This window comes from Numenius arquata, chromosome 19, assembly GCF_964106895.1.
Source record: "Numenius arquata chromosome 19, bNumArq3.hap1.1, whole genome shotgun sequence".
Classification (NCBI taxonomy): domain Eukaryota; kingdom Metazoa; phylum Chordata; class Aves; order Charadriiformes; family Scolopacidae; genus Numenius; species Numenius arquata.
In genome coordinates this window covers 10,206,186-10,229,833 of record NC_133594.1, presented here as the reverse complement: position 1 = coordinate 10,229,833, position 23,648 = coordinate 10,206,186, and the positions used below count along the sequence as shown (strand labels likewise).

Here is a 23,648-nt window from a genome sequence, read left to right as displayed (position 1 = left end):
CAGGACTCAAATTGTTCCTATGTCACAAGGCAGCAAGAAGCATTTTTTATTGTGATTGAAAATGCCAAACATCTCAGACACACACACACACACACACGGAGTCCAGGCTCTTCGTACAACAGACCGAAGAGAACTGGGCAACTGAGGAGTCTCCAAGGCACCCGTGTCTCACCCTCCTCTCGCTGCAGAATCGGTGTCTCCGTGCCTGGAGGGAGACCCAGCACCCGGTGCGGTGGCCGAGGAGGAAGCACCACGGGAGCCGGGGAAACGTCACATCCCGTCTCCCGAGGAGCCTGCCCCGCAGCCTGGGTTCTCGTCCCGACAGGATGGCTCTTGGCCTTCGTCAGCGCCCGGGAGGATTATGCCCAGGCAGAGGAGAAACAACAGATCCCAAGGTGAGCTAACAGCAGCCTCTGCCTGGCATTTCCATTCTCGGAAGCAATGAATTTTATAAAAATTTTGTTCTCACCAAAAAAAAAATTAATATATAAATCTTTCTCCCTTTCTCTCTCTGTATATATAAATACCATTTAAAGCGTTACTATATAGCAACAAACACATCCATAATGGAACAAATCTCCCCACACAGCAAGGACAGCAAAATATTAATTATTCAAGGTACATACAAGAGAGTTATGTAAATCACGCGGTAACTACCGCAGGAATACTTTGCAGAGGGACTCCTGTGGGGAAGAATCATGAATGGTTCAAATAGGGGATGTGTGTAATCCCTCACGTACCGGCGACGGAGCGTGGGGGCTATTGTACAGGGGCAGCGTAATCCCAGAGACATTTGTAAATGGGAGCAAAGGGGACAGCCTGATATAATACCTACGGCTTTATAATTACTGATACATTTACATCATTTTGTGAATGAATGCCACCCTCCTGCACACCATCAATCACGAACAATGCATGCCACATCCCTTTCTCATATAATTACTTATATAACACACATGGATTAAAGCTGAATTCATATTTCTGGCTTTAGTTCAAATCAGTTAAGTATTTTTAAACAAATTATATTTTAATTCCAGCTAAAATGCAGTGGTTTAATTCAATTAAAATCAGTTCTTCCTTCTCTTCATCACACCTGACCTGAATTTTGCTGAAGAGAACCTAAGTGAGGCATTCTGTAGCTCTACCGAAAATTAAAATTATAAACACTGCCAACAAGAAAAACAGCATCATAGTATCAGTATCATAAGAAGAGACCCATACGTGAACAGTCTACTTGAAATCTCCCTAATAATCATTCAAGAAGAGGCTCCACATCATAAGTTACTACTGAAGAGTATGGAAAGGAGGAAGGACAGAGGAGCGTATTTTTCCTCCCTCTGTTTTTAACTTCCCTCCCAGCTGATGGATGAACCTGACATAGTTATTTTATATTCACAAGTCTTGAACATCATTATATCCAGTGCTCTGTACAACTAACTGCCAGCAGTGAGCTCAGGCTGCCTCCAGCTACAATCAACGCGTTTCTGTGCGCAACCACTGCAATACGAAATTGGATAACAAGATATACATGTCAAACATCTGCGTCTTCCAGCTCCCTGAACAAAGCCTGGAAAACCTTGCCCACCTCAGCTGTTGTATGTTCACTTACCGCTCTGTCTTTACCCCTCGCACAGATTTTCCAATCAAGGTCTTGCAGAGTTTCAATAAAGAACACAGCAAAACTTGTTTTTAAACATTTTCTTCTTCCACGAAAGAAAGACACCTATCGCTAATAACTTCTGCCAGTAGAAAGGACAGAGCAGAGGGCAGAAAAAATTGGCGCATCAAGCAATGTACGTCTCCTCTAAGATGGGAAATTCCATTTTGAAATTTGATGGAAAACTGAGGTGGATGCCGGGTGGATCTCCCTCCCCAGCACAGCGCCAGGGGCAGAAACAGAGTATGGTTTGACATTATTTCTCATTAAATGCAACTGCACACTGCCGTGGAAAGGAAAAGGCCTTCTTCTGCCATCCTCCCGCTACTCTGCAGTTACATGAGTTGGTTCAGTGCCCTCACCAAACTGAAAATCCCCCCCCTAAATAATAATTTCCCATTGAATCAACTTGGTGACCTTCCTAAGATTGCGTGATGATGGGATCTGCTGCAAGGGGAACACGTGGCCAGGAGACAGTTGCTGGGGAAAGCAAGACTCTTCCTCTGAGTTTAAAAGTCAGGTTTTCATCATGAGCAGTTTTCATTGTGTGCCAGAATGTTTAAGCCTGGGATAGAAGTATCTTAGGTTTTGTGGTAAACAAATAATAATTAAAAAAGCAAACAGAAGAGTCTAGAACTAACAGAAAGCATCTTCTGGCATAAAAGCTGTAGTGATGGCATGTTCTCTTTTTTTTTTTTTTTCTTTGAGCTTATTGACATGAAGAGTAACGCTGATGTAATTGCACGGAAATTCATGCACACGAAAATCTCACCAGGGCGAAGTCAGAATAAATAGTGTGTTTGGAAACAAAACACTAACGCAGCGGAGTAGCAGTATCTGCCTTCCATCTGAAGGGAATCGAGACACCGTCAGCCACAACGAGACTTCACTGTCACCCTCGCTCAGAGGCTTTGCCGATGGATACGAACAGAGCTATCTGGTTGTAAGCCCGAGGTGTACACCGATGCTCCGCACCATCGCGTCTGGCGGGCGATGGCCAGACGAGTCAATAATAAGTATTCAGACTGCGAGAAGAGTAAAATGAAAGCGAGCATCCTTCTATCCATTAATCAACCTGATCTTCCGCTGCAGAAACAATGCCTTCCGATTGTCGGCATTTACCAAACATTCTTCAAATGCTAACCATCTGCAGCTGGAATACAATGCTTTGATTACAAACGTCAAAAAGATAGAGCATAAAATTAACTTCTCCTTATTTAGTAGGTTTAGAGAAATGTGGCTTCACGCTACACTAATTCAGTGCCCTCGGTACGAAAACTCCCCATTATGATGTCTCGTCAAATTAGAGCCAACGATACAACGATGTCATCTCTATCCTCGCACAACACTATATTTTGTAATTAAGCAGGACAGTGAAACAATGGCCTTGCTTATAGAGAAAAGGTCAGGAATGCAAAACATATTTTTGCAAGCTAATTGTAAGATGCATGAAGCCAATTATCCCAGTAGCGCTGCATATGCCTAAGCAGGAAGGATTTTATAATTTTGTTACATGACTCCAAGTGGAGTCAAGGCGTGAGCCGTACCCTGTGGGGCACTGGGCTGGTTGTTTGGACTGTTCGGAAACCGGGAAGCGGGGAAATGTGAAGAAGGCTATTAAAATAATTCCAGCCTCTTAGCCCTCCCCTTGACATTTTACTGTGGCTTGAAAAATTTCTAGGCATTAATATAGTCTTTTGCTGAGAGATAACAGACCTGACCTCCCTCTTCAATTAGGAAGTTAGTTTGAGGAGGTAGGATAAGGGGAAGTGTTTGTGTATTTCTCTGAGAATGTCAAATACGCTTACCTCAGGCAGCCTCAGACACAGATCAGAGATTCATATGCACGTGCAAAAGCCTGAACAAACATATATATATATACATATATATATATATATATATATCACAGAATCACAGAGTGATATGAGGTTGGGAGGGACCTCTGGAGATCATCCAGTCCAACCCCCTGCCAAAGCAGGTCCACCCAGAGCAGGTCCCACAGGAACGTGTCCAGGCGGGGTTTGAATGTCTCCAGAGAAGGAGACTCCACCACCTCCCTGGGCAGCCTCTTCCAGGGCTCTGCCACCCTCACAGGAAAGAAGTTCCTCCTCATGTTTAGATGGAACTTCTTATGTTCCAGTTTGTGCCCGTTCCCTCTTGTCCTGTCCCTGGGCACCACTGAAAAAAGACTGGCCCCGTCTTCTTGACACCCACCCTTGAAGTATTTATAGGCGTTGATCAGATCCCCCCTCAGTCTTCTCTTCTCCAGACTAAAGAGACCCAAGTCCCTCAGCCTTTCCTCGTAAGGGAGATGCTCCACGCCCCTCATCATCTTTGTAGCCCTATATACACACATATATAATGTGGAACAAAAACCAATTTAACAGGAGGAATAGTTGAGCCCTTGCTGTTGCCTTGGGCCAAGCCAAAAGGCACCATAACGTTTTCAGACCGTCTCTGCCCCTCTTGGGGTTATTAAATGGCTTTAGTCAGGAGGAGCAGCATATTGCTGAACGGGGCTTTATAACAAATATTTCTATGTGCCGAGCCCCCTCTGCCACTGGGGGCTGCCCTGCCCAGGAGGACTGAAACCCCCAATTCCACACCCGGTTTTAAACACCCTCCTGCTCTATAACTGCCCGTCACCAGCCCGTAACTGCAGCATCGGACGCACTCCAAAGGGGAATAAAGGCCGCTCAACACAATGGAAACCCAAACCACCTGTATAAGGGAACTGTACATTATTTTTACAAAGCAGAATATTAGTCTTTCTTCCATATAAAGGATCATTTTTTTTGTTTCAGTGCCGCTCCAAACCCCTCCCCCCAAAATCCCCTATTTCCATTTAGAGCATTATCCTTTTAAAAATACTTGAATACCATTTTCTAAACTTCCTAATACCATTAGAGGGAGATGAGGAACATAACAGTTTCTGGGGAGAACCAGTAATTTCCTGCTGCATCTCTCCTTCAAAGCATTTCTCTCTGATTTTACTCTAGCCTCGTAACATAACCATTAATTAGAGATCAGTAATTAACTTTCTGGTTCAAGAAATATTTTGCAAAGGAACCCCATTAAAAGACTGATTTGCATACTCCAGGACAAGGTAGCCTTGATATCAATGCAGGTACTATATGAGACCAGTCTCAATCCTGAGGCTGTCCTTGAATGTTTAAGCCACTGACATTTGTCCCCTGCCCGCAGGGGGGGTGGGAAGAGAATCTCCCCCTGCACGGGAACACAGACATTGCTCCTGCCTGATGCTCCCCTTCCTGACTTTGGGAGATGTTTTGTTCTGCATTTCACTTATTGTTGACGCTGCTCAATGGTTTCCCTGCACAAACTCCTCAAAATATTTTCATTCTGATGAAAAGCAGCGGCCCCTCTGCTGTATTTAACGTGCTCTTAGCATCACCCTTCACTATGCACCTACTATTATAAGTCTCCCCACTTAGAAAGCTTCACTGGCTAATGCCATTTAAGTAAGGAGCCAGAAGAGAGCATGCATCTCCAGCACTTCTTCACCCAGATCCGAAAGTCCTTCGTGCCTTCTGGGGTCTGCCCGTGGCCCGGTTCTGCAGGATGAGTCATTGCTCTTCCCAAAGCAGAATGACTCCTTCCTCCTTCGTAATGCAGCACTCACCATCTTCTCATCAAACTTAACCAATTCCATCAGGCCTAAAAACATTTGGCATATCCAGTTTGTTGGGAATAAACAAATGATAATTAGATCTAAAAAGAACTCACAAACTAAGTTTACTGTAAGACTACAGACGTTCATAAGTTATTGATGCTCTCCTATTGCATCAAAATAAGCTTTATGAGCATTTGAAACCCCCCAGAGCAGAGTGCATTAGCACTAGATTAGGATTTAAATGCACTGCAGTACGTGGCTTGTACACTGCCTCCTCCCTCTGTGGCTTATAAGCAAAAATTGTTGATGGGATAAAAAAAAGAGTAGTTTAAAGAGGAAGTAGCAGTAGTGCAAGTTGTGGCTGTTATTAATGCGTGGCTGTACCCTTCCAAGGCTGAGGCTCATTTAACAATCAACCATATGCTCAGACTTTTGTTGTGCCAAGAAAAAGCTTAAATAGAATGTTATCTTTTGGAATTATGAAAAAAAGCCCTTGCAAAAGAATCACAAATGTTAGTAATTAAGAGTCCCTTAGCATTAAATAACCAGGATGTAGGTGCACTGAGAATAGCTGTCCCTGGGAATGATCAGCGTGGGGATGGATTACATCAGAATATGGAATTACAGAGTACTCATCTTCCACCAAATCAAGAAAGTCTGAAGGTATTTGTCCCACAAAGCGATACCCTGTCCCTGCCCTCTCAGTGCAAAGTCACGGCAGCCTTTGCCAGTTTCAGAGATGGAACCAAGTTTGTGCACTTCGATTTTAAAAAAAAACCCACAAACAACCCCCATAAAAACCAACTTCCTAAATTCCTGAAAAACTGCCAGAAATTATTTTTAAACTATTACTATAACGAAGTGACAGCAGTGACAGAAAAGGTCACTACAACAAGAAAACAATCAGGAATGCCCTAACAACAATAACTAACAACTGCAGAATAACCTTCTCTCCAATCTCTGCTCTCTGTGCCCAAAGCCCACAAACTTTCTCCATCACAAATTTTGTAGGAGAAATGTGGGTCCAATCAAGAAAAAACCATCTGCCAAATGCCTGATTTGTGGCCGATTCCAGAGAGGTTGCTACAAAGACAAACATTCGGCGCTCCACGATAAAAACTTTGTTAGCTGCTGTAATAAATCAGGATGCAGGAGACATCGTTAGCAAAAAGCCGCTTTATCAGAACCCTTTTTAGCTCTAACAAGCAATCTGGGCAGCCAGCAAATTGAAAGGAGCACTCATTCCCCAATCCTCCTTTAAATCTCACATTTGTAGAAACTGATTGTTCCAGATTAATGCACTTCTCATACAGAATATCGGTTATACTTGGTCTGATTTTGCTTCTCTTATTCACAATCAATAGTTTTATTACTGTGACTGTAACAGGACTCCTAGAAAACAATCAGACTGGCAAAATTTGGCGAACTACTCCAGTGTGAACCCCCCAGTAATTTACTTATTCCACCTTTTTCAAACAAAAGGTCTCTTCTCAGTCAATGTAAAATGCAATACTATAAGAAACGATATTTTTTCAACAAACAGAAGCTCTGCTTGACTATATTCAGCGTATTTTCTAACGTCCCACTCGAAGCAATTCCTCAGATGTTCTCTACAGAGAAAAAATGGTTGGCCAAGGTTTTACTAAACCGGAATTCTCTAAGTTTTCATAGTTGCTCTCAGCATCCCCACCCACACCACGGCAGGATGGCAGACACCTGCCTGGCAATGGCATGGGCCTGGGGAGGTGGCACGTCAACTCGACAGAGCGTGTCCCCCCATTTCGGAGCCGTTGGCTCCTCCCCAGGACGCCAGGACCCCGCTTTGTGAGAGACACCCCTGGAAACCCGGCTCTTCTCTTCGTGCCAGCGCAAGGTGTGGAAACCAGACTCTACTGGCACAAAATTAACCAGGCGACTCTGAACTGGTGCCAGTCAGACATTCCGTGACTTTCCCAGTGTTTAATAATATTTCCTTGTTTTCCTTTGTTATAAAACTCACACTGTACAAATTTCTCACTATTGCAGGAGGCAATAATTTTCCATTTAAAATTTACATGATATATTAAAACGCATGCACTAATCAAACACGGGATAAAAAGCACAGATATATTTGTTTATATTCTCTGCTCTACATACACGCCACGTCCCCCCGTGAGCTGCCTGTACACGTATGTGCACAGTTCATACATTCATACACATCTGCTGCATGTAGCAGGATAAACAGGACATGGAAGAAAAGGAAAAATAAAGAAACTAAGAGGCGTGACACAGTCTCAATTCAGACAGACAGAAGCCAAGTAACAGAATCATTTATGATCTACCGTAGCTCAGTATTTCAAGCCTGAGTGTTCTGACTGCATTTATTGCACTATTCATTTTTTGCTATGGCATCTCCCGCAAAATTCTACAAAGCTCCAGCCCAGAACGCTGTTACAACGGTTACTTCCATGAGCAAAGGAGCGGTTCGTGAACAATCAGCTCAGATACAAGATGGAGTCAAGAATCAAATACTTAAGAGGCAAATATTCCGATACCAGATGCTTCTTTGAAGCAGTTCTTGGATGACAAGGAAGACAAGGAAGCGCAGCACAGAATGAAGGAGAGCGATCTCAAAGGCTCGAGCCCCTCCGTACACAGCAGCGAGTGCATTGTGCATTTCAGCAGACGTGGGTGGGAATGGTCAGGAAGATAATTTTATCTTCTGCACCCAAAACCTCGATGCATGACTGAGAAGCCCAGCTGCCGCTTTTCTTTCACCTCGCAGAGAGCAGCAGTACCTAAGGCCAAGATCTTCAGCAGAATTACCCTTGCTTACGTTATAGATCTGACACTACCATGAAAGGAAGGGGACTCAAAGCTCACTGTCAGAAGCTTCCTAGTGTCAGGGAGTTTCCTCCGGAACAGGGCACATCTGTGTATCATCGACAAAGTGCATTTTTGAGTGATACCTGCTTAACGTAACCCTTTCATTTTCAGTTTCTAAAATACATAAGAAAATCCTTGGGTTTTACTCAAGGCTGCCAGACGCTACCCCTCCTCTAACCCACCCTTTGAGCTCTGTGCTGGAAACGCACTACAGCCACGCACTGGGGCTCTGTAAAGAAGAGTTGCAGCAGACCTGGCTCTGTCTGAGAGGACGCTGCCCAGCCCACGCCAGGGTCTCGTCCCGGGAGGGCAGGGAAATGACAAGGCTTAATTTGGGAAAATGAGTTTGGCTGCAGGACCGGCCGAAACAGTTAATTCCCGTGTCCTAAGTGCCAGTTCACAGAAAGAAGCAGAGCTCGTCTGGGTAGAAAGAAAACAATATCTGATTTGCCTGTTCTGTGAGCAGAGCAGCAGCTCTGTAGGCACATTCCCGGCTCCTCTCCCTTGCCTTCCCTACGGAACACAGTGCCCTACTTCGAGCGTTTGTGAAAACTGCAGCACGGGGATCACATCAGCTCTGTCTTCCCAGACAGTAACCCCTGAAATATCGCTCTGCACTGACCAACACACTCCTCTTATTTGCAGAATCCAGAAGGAAAAAGCTTAAGAGGCTGTAATAGGTCAGGGAAGGAAAAATTCTAATTGACAACTGTCATTCGCAGGCTTCAGAAATTCACAGCCCCTCCAACGAGTAAGTGTAGCTAAAACAAAGTAAAAGTTGTCATTGCTTTTAAAAGTGAAGCATTTACTCAATGGATTCTAAAGTACTGTCTTGATATTTTAAAATGCCACTGCTATAAAATGGTTACTTCAGTCTATGTCCAATTTGGCAGATTTTTCAGACATAGACTGTTCTTGGCACTTCAGTACCGTGTCATTCCCCAAAATGATTCACGTAAGGTTGAAAGATCCTCCTTTTGGAAACAAACCACTAGTTTGTTTCTGTGGTTGGTAACGGAGTCTGTGTCACCCAACCATGACCTTGATCTGCATGTGAATTTACACGTAAATTTACCTACAGTGTGTGTCTCTCTCATGCACACACTACCATAAATCTACATATACATAAATACATACAAACCACTAAAGAGCTACTATACTTTCTAACTGAGCTAAAGAATAAAACCAAAGGCTCATTTCTGCTTTATTTTGCTTGCAATTCGCTCCAATACCGGCCACCCCACGTCAAACGCTTCATCTGACCCATCTGCCCGTTCCCTGCAGCGCATCCCTCCTGGACTGAAAGATCCTGTCATGGCTCAGACAGAAAAAGCAGCTTCGGCCACATGCCGAGAATCCATCTCGGTATAATGACAGCAGTCACCGGCTCGGCCGAAGACGTACGTGTGTGGAAGGGGGAGAGAGGGATTTGGGGAGATTACGGTTGTTATTGTTTTATGTTATTGTTCATACGACGCGTAACCCAGTAATGTTCCATGTAGTCCAGCGTCTGAGCATCCCCCCCCTCCCTCCCTCGCCCGCATCAGTCGGCTTTGGCTGCTGCATCTCTGTGCTATTTATATGCTGGTGCATCAACTTAGGATTTATTAGGGAAAAGAAAGCAGAGCAGTCAGGCTTCTCCGGACATGTTATTTAACCTAAAAAGGGAGGGCTCGCACCGCATACTCGCCAACAAATTGAAATTACCCCTCTTGCAATTAAGCAAGTCTGTCACAGATGTGGCCCTTGCTCTCAGTAAGATAAGCGAGACATTAACAACAAGACCCGGAAAAATCAATATCCTCTTTCTGTCTCAGGCACCCTCCTCCCCACCCTCCGAGACGCGTCCCCTTACCTTTCATTGTCCACACTCCTGAAGCCAGGTAAAATGTGCCGGAAGCTGCTGTTCCTGTCGAGCTTCGGTTGGCTCTTTGTCCTTTTGATGGAGCCTTTAAGCCGACGGCTGAGGAACCCCTGTGGGGTGAGACAAGAATACTAAATTACAACAAAAAAAAAAAAAAAAAAGAAAAAGAAAAAAAAAACCACGAGAGAAAGAGCGAGGGAGCCCTGAAACCTGCTCTCTCGCAGCGAGTGGAGCCGGGCAAATTGTCCTCTCCGGCTGCCGGCGGTGCCGCTCCTCACGCCCGCCCGGCTCCCCAGCTCCCAGCCAACATCTGCTCCCAACGCTGCGTCGGCGCGAGACTCCCCGAAGCCTCCGTTACCCTGGCAACCATCAGCTCACATAAAAATACTGTCTGAAAGACAAGACTAGCACATCCCAACTCCTCGACGCCGGGAGAGGCTGCGGCGCGGGGGCTCCGGCTGGCCCAGGTTGGTAGCCCCAGCTCGCCGGCGCTGGTCCACGACACCACCCGCTCCCCAGCCACCGGGAGACGGGCGAGAACTTCATTACCTGGTCGAAACCGCCCAGATATTCAGCCATGGCTGGGAGAATTGGACTCAGGTGTTTGAGCTACATGTGAAAATACCCTTTAAAGCACGCATAGACAGAGCATATGGAGGCGGCAGCCATAGGCACTACCTTTACAGCAGAAAGAGCCCCTTGCACTGAACGTACCGGCGCCTTCTTCCCCGCCTGCCTCCTCCCTCATGGAACATAAGTCACGGCTCCTGTAGTGCTCCACGGCAAAGCCAGCACTAAACGTTTTAATAGCAAAGCTTCTAATGTGTTATTTGCTTATTGTTAGGAGTTAATGTTCTACATAATCTGAACATTACATTTAATCTCTTGGCTAAATAAGGCAATAAAAGTATAATACTACTGTGGTGTCCAGCGTTTACAGCATATGAGAACAGTCGTGCTGGGTCAAGCACGTTGGGCAGAGAAAGTGGGGGAGCATTTTAAAGAGAAACCAGGGGTTTGGGGTGAAGCCTAAAGAAGTGTCCCTTTTACGGACTGTCACCCCAAAGAAGTAAATTAACTGGATATAAACAACTTGGCAACTCCCTGCACAACCTGGGGTTGTACACACACCGCTTCCCTTCCCGACCCCGTGAATGGGGGTAAGATGCCCACCGGATCAAGCACTGATTTTGACAGGCAGAAGGACAGAACTATGAGAAGAAGGGGCATGGTTTCCACCGGGTACTACGCAGCATCCCAGACGTACTCACAGAGCTCCCCCCCACTCCCAGCATGAGCCGCAGTCATTTCTCCAGTCAACCTCATGGAATGGGATATAGGTCATGTAGCCCTTAGCAGCTCCCTGTTATAAATTAATACCCTTTATGTGTCTTGCAGGAAGATAATCACAGTCTAACTCGCATCTAGCCTGTCATTTGTTTCTGCTATTTAAACACTCCTTCCCCACCCAGAATATTCACGGGTCACATTATGTCTTTCTCAGGTTGCAAAATTTCCCGGGGCAGTTTGTGCGGCTCTTGTTATGGAAGTGACTTTCCTGTTTGTAAGTGCACCAAGAATTTGAAACATCTCGATAACCAAAGGTGTTTCACATTTATTAAGTGCCACTATACTTCCAAATGAGGTATGCAGCATGCATTCGTGTGAACTGAATATTTCTCCAGGAGCTATTTGCATGATTGAAATAGGATGATGTGCGTAACACGGGCCATCAGGTTTGCCATCCTACACAAAGCCAACGCAGAAGATAACAAAGGCCTTTTCAAAGGGGTTTTGCCCGTGAGAAATACCTTTAGAGAATTTTTTATGGTACAGAGAAACATGAATATGAACCAGCACATCTGAGGATTTGCATTATCTAGAACATCGCAGAGATATCTCCCTCAGTCCCATTCTCGTGATATCAACAGGATATCAGCCTCATACTCCTGTTATCAACTCCTCATGCTCTTGTTCTTCTGGCTAGATGAGGCCACTGGTTGCCTGCTATGGAGACTAGCCAATATTTGCTGTGAAGGAAAAGATCAAAACTATGCAACTGGTCAATCGTGCAGGATTTCCCTAAATGCCACTGGAGAGGAGTTTTTGCCCAGAAGCAAGAGACTGGACATCCTCTGTCGCTGCCAGCCTAGTCACAAATATGTCATCCTATTCAAATCCAGTAACTGCTTTCAACTCTGGACAGGGAATTGATAAGAGAAAAACCAAATAATTTCTGCAGCAAATGAGCAGAGCTTTCCCTCACTACCTTGTATTTCACATCTCGACAACTGTTAGATGATTCGTGCTGGATTTGGAAATTAGAATTTAGGGTTGCAGTAAGACATTACTTTCCTTCTGTTTCCCATTGTTTTTACATTCATTGCTACCAGAAGGAGATCACACTGTGCCATTTCCAGTTTTCATTGCTAGCTTCCTTGGGAGAATGGTATGTCAGAGATTTTAATGCTGATAAATTATGCTGCTATAGCAATACTTCACACCTCCATAGTGCGAGCCAGAGATCAGAAAGTCTAAGGTGTGAATTACTACCTTCTGTAATTTTTAGATGGGATAAGGAAAAAAGAGAGAGTTGGTTTCCACAAATACGAGAGAGAGAGAATCCAACCTGGGGTGTGACCGCCGTGCTTTCCTGGTGAGATCATAAGAACATCATCCATTTCTTCTTCGTTTATGACTTTAAACAACATTTGATTCTGATCTCTAGACAAGTGAGGCTAATCCTACGCTATGAACATTGCCTACTGCTCTAGCCTTCCTGCATTCTTGTGAGTTTTAGTAATTAAAGTACTGCCCTTTATATTACATGGTCTTTAGATGCTTTTAAGTTTATATTGACAGCTGTCTAGGGCAGAATTGTGTCTTCCTGTGTGTGGGCAGCATTTACCACCAGTAAAAATATCTTAGAAAAGATTAAACTACTAACTTCGGAAGGTTTCATTCAGAAGAAGTTAATAGACTGCACTAAATGACAATAAATAGAAATCTGCAGAGCCCAGGAATCCCTTCAGCGTTTGCCACAGCAGAAAACCCTGAGACACCCCAACCTGTGGTGCTGAGGGTCCTCGCTTCAGCCTGAGCTCACCCCGGGGCAGAGACACCGCGTCCACATGGGGCAGGGGCTCCCTTGGAGCCGTCAGCCGGGACCGGGGGCTGCATCGCTCCCACAGTGGGACGTTCCTCTGCTGTGACGCATCGCGAAAGACGTGTCAGCTCAGCCACAACTAGTGCAAAATTTGCACAAATGAGAATAACCCCTCTGCTTCATTTAGTACAGATTTGACTTTGTTTAGCCCAAACGACTTTTCAAGTTCCTCTGGAATACAATGAAGCAAAACTTAGGCTAATACCAACTTCCTTTTAGGCAGCGGACATAAAATAAATCATGAGATACCTTTTAAAATGTAAGCAGAGATATTAACTATAGAAATTCATCCCTTGCACAGCCTAACTTCTGAGCAAGAGGGGATATTTTAGGGTCTTTAGAGTAGAGACAACAATTCTGGTCATGTACCATGCAAACTTGCACAGTTGTATGGAAAGTTGCCATCCATCAAAGCCCACAGTGGAGCGTGGCACACAACTCCACTAGCCGAGCCAGAAAAAGACTTACAGAGCTCGCACTGTGCAGTGATTTAACTTTTTTTTAAGTGCAAGGGCCTTGCTTTTCTCGTTTTGTTTCTGCAGTTTTGACTCTGACATCCCCAAGTCCGGAATACAATTGCTCTCATCACAAGAGCTGACTGAAGTTATAATAAGACACAAAGAACAAAGGCAGAAAAAAAAACCCAAAACAAATCCTTTTGAGGAATGGCTTAATCACAACCACTGCTACTCAAGCTAAAACAGGACAGGCACAATTCAAAACAGGACAATTGAGTCTGCTGTGACTTGGGCTGGTTTTCCTTCCATATTTGACAGACACAAAACCCGATGCCATCATCTTGCTGCAGATGGAGGAATGGGGGGGGCTCTCATTTTAATTTTTCCTGCTTATCAATTTTGGCATTTCCAATTACTCTAGAACCTGGAAAGAATCTTATTTTATAATATTTGAATATTTTTAAGATTTTTACTATTATAATACTTTTAAGGCATATGTGCAAACCCATCAGAACCATATGCCTTTGAGATGCTGGAACTGCTGCTTCCACACACCCTCAGCCGACAATACAAAAACTGGAAAGAAGAAAGAAAAATGGAGGGGTGAAAAACTGAGTAGATGATTAAAGACAGCAAAATCTCGAGCTCCTGTTTTATTAAACGTAAAGTAATGATGCAAGTCTGGAACCGACTCCCACACCATTAATGTTCATTCGCAGTGAACCCACATGATAAAGTTTTAAAGGTAAAATTCAGCACCATGGAAACACAATATATATATATAAAATTTAAATATAATATATCAATAAATCAAGCTGGATGCACCAAGAGCAGCTTTCTTTGGAAGAGTCCTGGCAGCTCTCAGTATTTTCTAAGCACAATGAGGATGGGAAACAGGGAGCAGGGCTGGAAAAACACCCGTGGGGCAAAGTGAGGAGCGTGGTGAGGCTTCAAACCAGCGGGACTGGGAGAGCACTGGTCAAACAGGAACCCTGACGGAAGAGGCAGAAGTCCTGGTTTGTGCTCTTTTATCCAAAGACCACCCAGAATAAACACTGTAAAGACATACCACAATAACGAGTGAACAGATGGGGTTATTTTTATAGTTCTTCCATATCTCTTTGTTTCAGTTCAAGCAAATCTCAACTACAGAGGACGCCAGAATTTTTTTCACTACAGAATAATGAAACTGCCATAAATAAGTACTTGCTGCAAGGATTAATGTGTAATGCAGTATTTCACATTGGGTATCCATTTTTTCTAGTATATCAGGGATAAGCTTATAGGTGTAAAATTGGAAGTAAATCTTTTCTACTAGACCTGTCCTTATTCTGGGCTTTAGAGTCTCAGTTTGTTTGGTTTTTTTTTTTCATATCAAACTTCTTTAATTCTGGAATCAGCTTTTTTTCTGCTCTTGCACAGCATCTTTGCTGCCCTTACACCGCAGATGGAAATACCCTTTTACTGAGGCTCCATTGAATGGATAATTAGTCTTTGTATTTGTGAACCAAGTAGAGTCTTGCCAATGCTAAGCATCCTATTACAGCCATAAATGTATAAAAAGTGAGTTTATCTGTTTCTGCAAGTACCAATGTTTGCCTTAGGTTTCTGTTTTATTTTGAAAGCTTTCTTCGGCGGCTTTTGATACTATTTTTTACCAGGTAAAGACACCTAAGTGCAAATCTCTACTACTCTCTTTGTAGAACATGACTGCATTAAACTACAATAAGAAATGCAGAGACCGAAAAAACCACTGAGGGTGAGTTCAGGCATCTCCTGTGTCTCTGGGAAGCCCAGGAACAGAAGCAATCCACCGAGTGGTCTCCTGGCATTGATACAGAAAGGAAGGGAATTTCACGTATAGCACTGACCTTTATGGATCAAATATTTTTTATTTGTTCAGTGTATAGAGGCCTGTGCCTGTAAGTATATGTAGCCTTTCAAACACTTCATATATAATTTATTACTGTCAGCTCTTTTGATTTGAACTTGTAAGTTATAAGTTGTTTTCCTGTCACCCAGTTCTCCTCCTGTCAGCTGTGATAAAGGGCTCTATTCGCAAGGTGACTGAACAGACAGCTCCCACGGAGCCCTTTCCCCAAAAACCGCATTTCCAGTATATTCGATGCTTGCACAGGACCCGTTTTGAACCTGGGCATATGGTAGGCAGGAGACTGTCAGCCAGAGTGTCACCTGAAGTTGAAGACAACCCTAAACTTATGAGAATCCTTGCTGAGTTAACCCTGGGAAGTTACATTCTTGCAGGTTTATCAACCAACAAACCCAAAGTCTGTTTACATGACAAAACCCAGCTCGCTCCCATCGGTAAGACTTGCCCAGGGAAAGGGCAAAGGAGAGCAATAGCCCTCAGAAGTCCACAGAGCACGGGAGATGTGAACTTAAAAGGAAAATCAAATCAGGTTATTACCTCTGGACCTAGAAATGCACACATAGATTAACGTGTATTACTCCTCTGTTCAGAGGAGGTTGAACGCATGACTTTGCCCAGGTGGGTGAAAAGTCCTTCAGTTTCTCTTTCTCAATTTTATTTCATAATTCTCAGGACCCTTCCCAGTCACCCCGTGAGTGCCTAAAGAAACACGCAAAGGAGGTGAAGTAAGGAATTCTTATGTCTGAGAGTAAGAGCAAGAACATCCATCCATGAACCACCAATTTGCTCTGACTGATGCGACCTTAAACCATTATTCTACAGGGATAAGGAAAACCCCTCTGAGACACAATCATCTTGGAATTAGGATAAAACCCAAAAGAATGGAAAAATAGCTGCAAAAACATCACGTGTCCAGTGATAGACAGCAACAAAAACTCAAATCCTACCGCTCTACGCACTGTGGTCAGGCTTGTGCTCTGGCATCCAGAGCCAGAGAATAAACACGGAGATACAGTGCTTAAGCGGACGAGAGGGTATGTGTGTGAGCCAGGCCCTAAAGCAGCCCCGGAATGTGAGAAACAGCTCGTGTTGGTAAGTGCTGCTTAGCAACACTGCCCTTCCATGGCAAAAGATTAATCAAATTTGCAGTGTCATTGGAAACACTCAGTTCAGTCCATTTGAAAAATCAGATGAAGATGCACTGAAGTCCCACAGGTCACCAAAGGGACAGTGCGGGTCTGGCTAGGTCATGAAAACTGGAATTACGTCAAATGAGAGGCGCTGAGGGTTAATTATGAATATGGCAAATCTAATACATGCAAGTATCAGCAAATCACAGCCAGAAGAAGCAATAGCTTCAGCACATAACAGCTCGTCCTTTTTCCACCTCTGGCCAATAAAGAATTGCTGCTTATGCTCTACTTTTGTAAAGATTTTACCTATCTTGTTGAAAACGTCTCGGTCACAGGGTCTCCTCCCGCTGCCCTGGAGCCAGAATTACACAGACTGGCAGCTCCCAGAGCCGCGTATCTCTCAGGACATTTTTCCTGATATTCAGCTAAATGTTTCTTTGCAGAATTTCACTCTGTTCCTTTTCTGCTCTTTTCTACCAAGGAAAGACTCCTCTCCCAGCCTCGGAAATAGTCCTCCTCAACCAGCACACACCCTTAGTCCCTGACCAAGGGAACTACCAAGAAACTCCAGGCAAGCCAAGGCCTTACGGTAAAGTAATGGAAAACTCGGGAATTCTCAGTCTGCGCTCTCCAACCAAGCGCTGACGATCGCGTGTAACACACACATGGAACAGACGGGATGTTAATAGGGAAGATGCAACTGCCAGGGAGAGTCTAGAAAACAACCGCAATTCAACAGCCATTGTTATTCAGGGATCACCCGATTCTTCAATTTGGATTCTTTTGTTCTCCTATTAAAACAAAACCCCACTACTCTGGATTATTTGTTCACAGTTCTGTAATTATCATACTGTCAACATTTCATATCCGAACAAGACAGATAAATATTCCTTGGGAAGGTAGGAGAAGGGTAATTGAGCAATCAGGGATGAATGACGCAGGAATGGAGATACAGGTAGAATGCAAGTAACCTTGAAGAACAAAACCAGATATTTTTATCTAAAGAGAGGAGCGATTAGAAAAACACTGCCTGGGTGAAGCCAAGCAAGGATACCACCTGGGGAAGAATTTCAGTGGGGTGAAACAGTTTTCTTATTTAACTGGTGCAACAGAGTCAATCATCCCAGAGGACAAACTGCTCACAGAACTTCTTTGTCTGTTGTTTAGTGAGAAGAATCCTGACAGAAGCAGAGCACGTCCTGGGCAGTCACAGAGGTGGACAGACATTAAGACCAGGTAACACCTCACACGAGCTGTGGCCATCCCAGGACTCTGTTTCTCCTTGGAATGCAGGAAAAGAGACTCTGAGCTTTCCCCTGTTCTCTCTCCTTAGAGAACTGTGCTCAAATTAGGTTCTTCAGCCTCTTTAGTCCCCTAGAACAAAGCTGTCACTGCTGAAGAGAAGTCAAAACCAAGTGCTGGCAACCACCATGGCAGGTTGTAATTGCAGCAGAGGAAAAGCTATGTCCTGACAACCTCAGGACTAAGCAAAGTGCCTTCTGATAGTCCCTGAAGATCCCAGCAGTGTCTAAATGAAAAAAAGGGATTCACACTGTACATGAAGCCTGCTTTCTAATCTAATTATGGCAGTCATTTAGAAGGCAAACAAAATGCATCACTTTATCCATATTCTGGGACTCTTTACTGCAAAGAGTTAAATTAAGTAACATAAAAAGATAGACATTTCTCCAAGTAAAGCTTTAAGAAACAAACTAATTCAGGCACAGTAAGGATCATCAAGGAAAATTTGAGGGAACATCCCAACATCTATGGCCTCTAGGAGAGAGAGTCATTCTTGCTATTATTTATGAAAAGAGAAAAGTAAGGCATTTAACCTTAATAGTTAAAGCAAGCTGGTCTTATTTGGAGCTGTGGAGACTGAGTTTCCTACAGCCAGGAAGGAGAGGGGAATACCAAAATCATTTAACAATATGCCAGGGGTTGTTAAGACTCCATTTCCCTTTATCATGTAACATGAGGAAGCCCAGAATCCTTCCGGTAGAGATGAACTGTCCCCTCCTCGAAGTGTCACCTCCAAAACATGCCCATTCCCCCAGCTTAGGCTTAGACAGTGATTTTTTTTTTTTTTTTTTTCCCTAAAAGTCAACGTTTAGAAGTTTATAATAATTTGTTTTACTGCAGGTAATTGTCTGCATGTCAAACCACCTGAACGTTGACTGTGGAGAGCCAGCCAGGATAGCCGGCTGTCACGTCTACACCACGCTCTGTTCAAACCATTTCCAAGACAGTATTTCAATGGCTTCTTCCTGCTGTACGCTCTTGTTCACGCCATTCAGATCGTGGACCCCTGAAAGGATGCCTGCAGGCAGCATGCATCTGGAAAACCTTCCATGTGAGCCCATATGAGCTGTGCAAATACCTTATTTGCATTCAAAAAATGCCCGTTCTTACTCGTGGAATGGCAGATACACCTGCAATTATTCCAGACACAGCTTCTCAAAACGCACAGTTACTACAGACCTGGCATCCGACAGATTGCTGCGGGAAACACCCAGCTTTTCAGCAAATACCATAGAAGGTCATAGGTAGAAAAGTAATTTTTAGACTCCTAAAAAATCCCATGACGACTTCCCATGCATTTTTCTTAAAGAACCATCCTCACTGGTTTAGATTCGTGAGAGTTTAAGTGACTTCAGACAAAAACTCCAAATCCAGGAGAGTCAGCACTTTGAAAACATATCTTGTGAGTTTGGAGACTTCAATTGTTTATGATATAGTTTTAAGTATTTGACTTTCAATAAATGTACTAAGTTTCACATTTACAGTCTCCCATGCGCTGTACACACGGGAGATTTATTCTACAACAGAGAGCAACAGATTCTAATCAGGCAAATATTTTTGAAACCTCAGATATGGAGAGAATGAGTGCCTTTTAGATTAAACGGGATAATCCCCAGCCAAAAGAAAATTATTCACACTCCTATAAATTCAAACTTTTGCAATACTTTTTAGAGCATAATAATGACTTAAACACTCAATATGAGCTGTGAATCATTACATTCATCCTGCTTTTAAAATGTAGTTGTGATTTAACTGAAGATAAAGAATTTATAGGACATGGTAGCAGTATCTATTTGGATGCTTGGAGATCCCATTCAGGCATGAAAAACAACCAAACTCTGCAAAGATTGATGGTTTCTATCACTCAGAGGTTTTATAGAAGGCATCCAAGTGAAAACACCTGCAGGTTCTTAAGACTTCAAGCCTGTGCACAAGGTACTGGCATCTAACTCTGGAATGGGTCCTGCTCGCTGTGATAAGTAATTCAGCACAAGGCTCATGGCCATGGACATCCCAATCCACAGCCCTCTGGTGCTTCTCCCATGGCCGAAGAAGCCCAGGAGCTTACAAGAGCTGCACTTTGGAACTGCTCCTGTGGGAGAGAACGTCAGCTCCAGCGGGTAAATGAACATTGGGCTCAGGACACTTATACCAGGTCCATAACCTGCATATGAAGAGTCGGGATAAACCAATCTGCCCTTCGATTTCAGGAAAAAAAGGTATCTTTTCATATAAGCCAGATTAACATAATACTTGTACAATATCAGAAATAATAATATGCCTTCTAAAAGAGAGTCCCTAGGAAGATCCACGCTTCAAGGAGCTCACTGTTGAGGGGAGGAATGAGGGAGCGCGGGTAGAGGTGGGATAGCAGGTAGGAAATAGTGTCCAAATAGATTCTTTTGGCAGGTCAGAGAGGAAACGAGTTGGAAGGTAGAGGTGTCAAAGTGATTTGCTACTCTGACTATACAGCAGATAAGCTGCAAAATCAGGATTACTTCTCAAGAATGCTTCACTCCTATTCCAGCAGGCAAACCCTTCAAATACACGGTCTCCTCTTAAAACAGGTATCACAGCTCTCCGGAATGAGCCATAAATACACAGGGGAGATGAAAAAACCATCTCCATAAATCTGTTTACATTAATGTTCTCTTTTAAAGTCCACTTTTGCTATATGATACAGAGTAAACTGTTTCATGAGCGTGTTTTATATGTGCTATCCCTGCTGTGATTTACGGCCTGGGAGCAGCATGCGGATGGCGTCTTGTATCTAGTCATCAGGCCTCTTCCTACTCACTCCCATCTGACGTCTTCAGAGCAGAGCAAATACTGGAGGAAATAACCCCATTTTCCACAGTATTGATGACCAACTCTAACTCTACCGAAAGGTATCAACATCAAGTTGCTGCATTTTCATTGACAAATCTTGTGTGCTTTTAATAACACATTTTCTACAAAAGCAGCTGCTCGGCCAATAAATTGTAAAAAGCAGTTGGTAGATGATATGTTTAGAATAAAAAATTATTATTATCCTCTGAACGTAGGGATTCATTGTGTAATTTTGCAGTAAAAGTTACTCATTCAAACATGAAACTCATGTTTCAGGCAGATGCTCTTGGCTCCGAAGACTTTCACCACATTTCTGAAGCTTAAATTGGAACATTTGTATTCAGCAATAATTACAGCTGCAATCAAACAAAAATGTTAACTTTTGTAAAGGTACGGTGAATACTTACTATAATTCAGACAATACATCAGTCTTGCATTTTTCCCCATCTACCTTTCTAGACAGCTTAATTTCCAGACATTGTGGAAATACTTAAGATGAAGCTCATTTGTCCTAACCTCAAAATTTATGAAAATAATTATTTCAATTTGATTCAACTTCTGCTTACAGCTTTGAAAAAAAAAGGAGAAAAATTATAACCAAGAGATAAAAATAACACACGTATGACACTTCCAGGAATGTACCAGCCTTGCTTGAAGGTTTTTTTCTGTCCTTCAGGACACACAGATCAGACAATTTTTTTGCTTCAGGAAGCTCAGGACTGTAACAGGCAATAATCCGTAGGATGGGAAAGAAGGAATCTTTCTACTTGAAATTGTACCACAAAAAAAAAAAAAAAAAAAAAAAAAAAAAAAAAAAAAAAAAATCAAGAAATGTAGGTGGTTTTATAAGTCTGGAAAATAATTCTCAAAATCTCAAAGTCTCCTCCTAATTAAAATAGAAACCGAAGGCTAGAAATGTACATACTTCCATCCAGAGACCGGCGGCGAGGTCTCCACCTGCCCCCTCCATGCAAAATAAAAATGCAAAGGACCCAACAACTTTTTCTTTTCAGAAGAAATCCCAGGTATTCAACCATCAATTAAAATTGAAATTAAAAAAAATGCAAGATTACTCCCTGCTATTTTTTCTCCACCTTTCCTCCTTTTCTTTTCCTCCTAAGGAGGATCTTTGAGTTAAGGTGGCGAAGAACGTGGTGTGAGGTAGCAATAACCTACACGGCTGACAATTACATTTCCTAGGACACTCCACTGAGAGCCTGCCAAAGATATAAAGCAGAAAGAATATCTTTCAAGAATTGGAGGCAAAAATTAAGTTCACTGCTGTTTTATCCCTCTGAAAAATAATGACAGACATTGTAAGTGGCAGATCCTATTTTTGGGTCTTAGTAGCGATTATTTCTTGCCGAATTATTAGCAGTGGATTTACTATCTTTAAAGCAGAATTTTGTCACCCAGCAGGAAACTTCAATTCTATCAGGCAGATTTAAGTCTCATTTATTTATTCCTTAACTGTTTTTGACTCTCTTGCTAATTACCAAGGAAGGCTGCATCCAGAGCAGGTCTGGAGCCCGGAGGCGGGATGGCCAGCGCGCTGTCCCTCGGTGAGACCAGCTGCCGTGCCAGTTGTGAACTCTCCGAGCGCCTTGTTCCCTATGAAGGCATCCTCCGAATACCAGCAAAAATTGAGTTCCTATTTGTACATCGTTATAAAAACCCTAGGTTTGACAGGGAGGTACAAAACACCAAGCCAGGTGTATAGATGCCTTTCTGACTCTGTTCCTCCGCAGGGGGAGTGCAGAAGTTAATGGGTGCAGGGATGGGGCAGCACTGCCTGGAGATGCTGAGTTCCCATCTTGTTCCGTACCACACCCCTGTTTCCCAAGCACGACTAAAGACACGGTCATCTCTGCCCTCAGTATTAAAGGAAATAATCAACCGCTAAGTAAAATCAGTATAGAAAGAAAATCTAATCCTTGATTCCACCCACTCCTGCCACATCTGCATAAACCAGCTGAGCACAGACCTGGGCTCCACTTCCCTTACGCTACCTGCATGCCGTGGGTCAGCGGCTGCAGAGGTCACCGCGCAGCTCCAGCAGAAGTTCTCCGGGTCATGGCAAGGAGGCAGAGTCCCAGGGTGGCCCCGCAGGACGCCCAGCTGCTCTCCGAGCACGGCCCGAGCCAACACGGCTCCGCACGTCACAGCCGGGAAGGCGCACGTGGGCACATCTCCCACCAGTGGCAAAGAGGGCAGGGGAACCTGATCGTCTGCTGTACCAGGGCCAGGCTGTCACACCATGGGAACTACGTGGAGATGGTCTTGGCAGTGGTGGGAAGGAAGGGAGGAGACAAGGGCAGGCAGGGGCAGGTCGGGCTGATCCCTGTGAACCCCATTCTGCAGAACAGCGTACGTAACCACAGGGAGCAATTTAGGAAATAAAGACATGATTAGTTCTGGAGCTAATTTCCTTGGCGCTTTGAAGAATGTTGCAGGTAAGATATGATCCACGGTAATTATGGAGGAAGATAAAGACAGGAGACTTGCTGGCGGAGCGCCAGGCCCAGGAATACCTGAATCCTTCTGGAAAGGCATTTCAGCTCGTGCCATCGCTCTCTCAAATCATCCCCGATGCCTGAGCCACAACTTTCACTGCTCACGAGGCAAAAAAGAGGGTGGGGAGGACAAATACAGCCCATTCCTTCTCAGAGAGCAGCGCTGAGGAAAAGCGGCAGTATGGAGGAGAAAGTGGATCCTGTTTCCATGGTAACTAAAGTTTGAAAAAAGTATATAGAAATCAATGTCATCTTAACATGTAAGTTTACAGACAGACCCGGAGTAATAAAAAGTTATTCAGCTGCAAGTATCCCGAGACCATGTAATCACCAGGA

The 23,648-nt window shown here is 43.8% G+C and overlaps 1 protein-coding gene across 1 annotated transcript in view; it reads right to left on the bottom strand.

Moving 5' to 3' along the window:
- Positions 1 to 23,648, bottom strand: part of DAB2IP (DAB2 interacting protein) — a 157,135-nt gene that overhangs the window by 103,668 nt on the left and 29,819 nt on the right. The window contains exon 3 of the mRNA XM_074161288.1: positions 10,012 to 10,130. Within this exon, the coding sequence (XP_074017389.1) occupies positions 10,012 to 10,130 (119 nt within the window). The remainder of the gene's footprint in view (positions 1 to 10,011; positions 10,131 to 23,648) is intronic.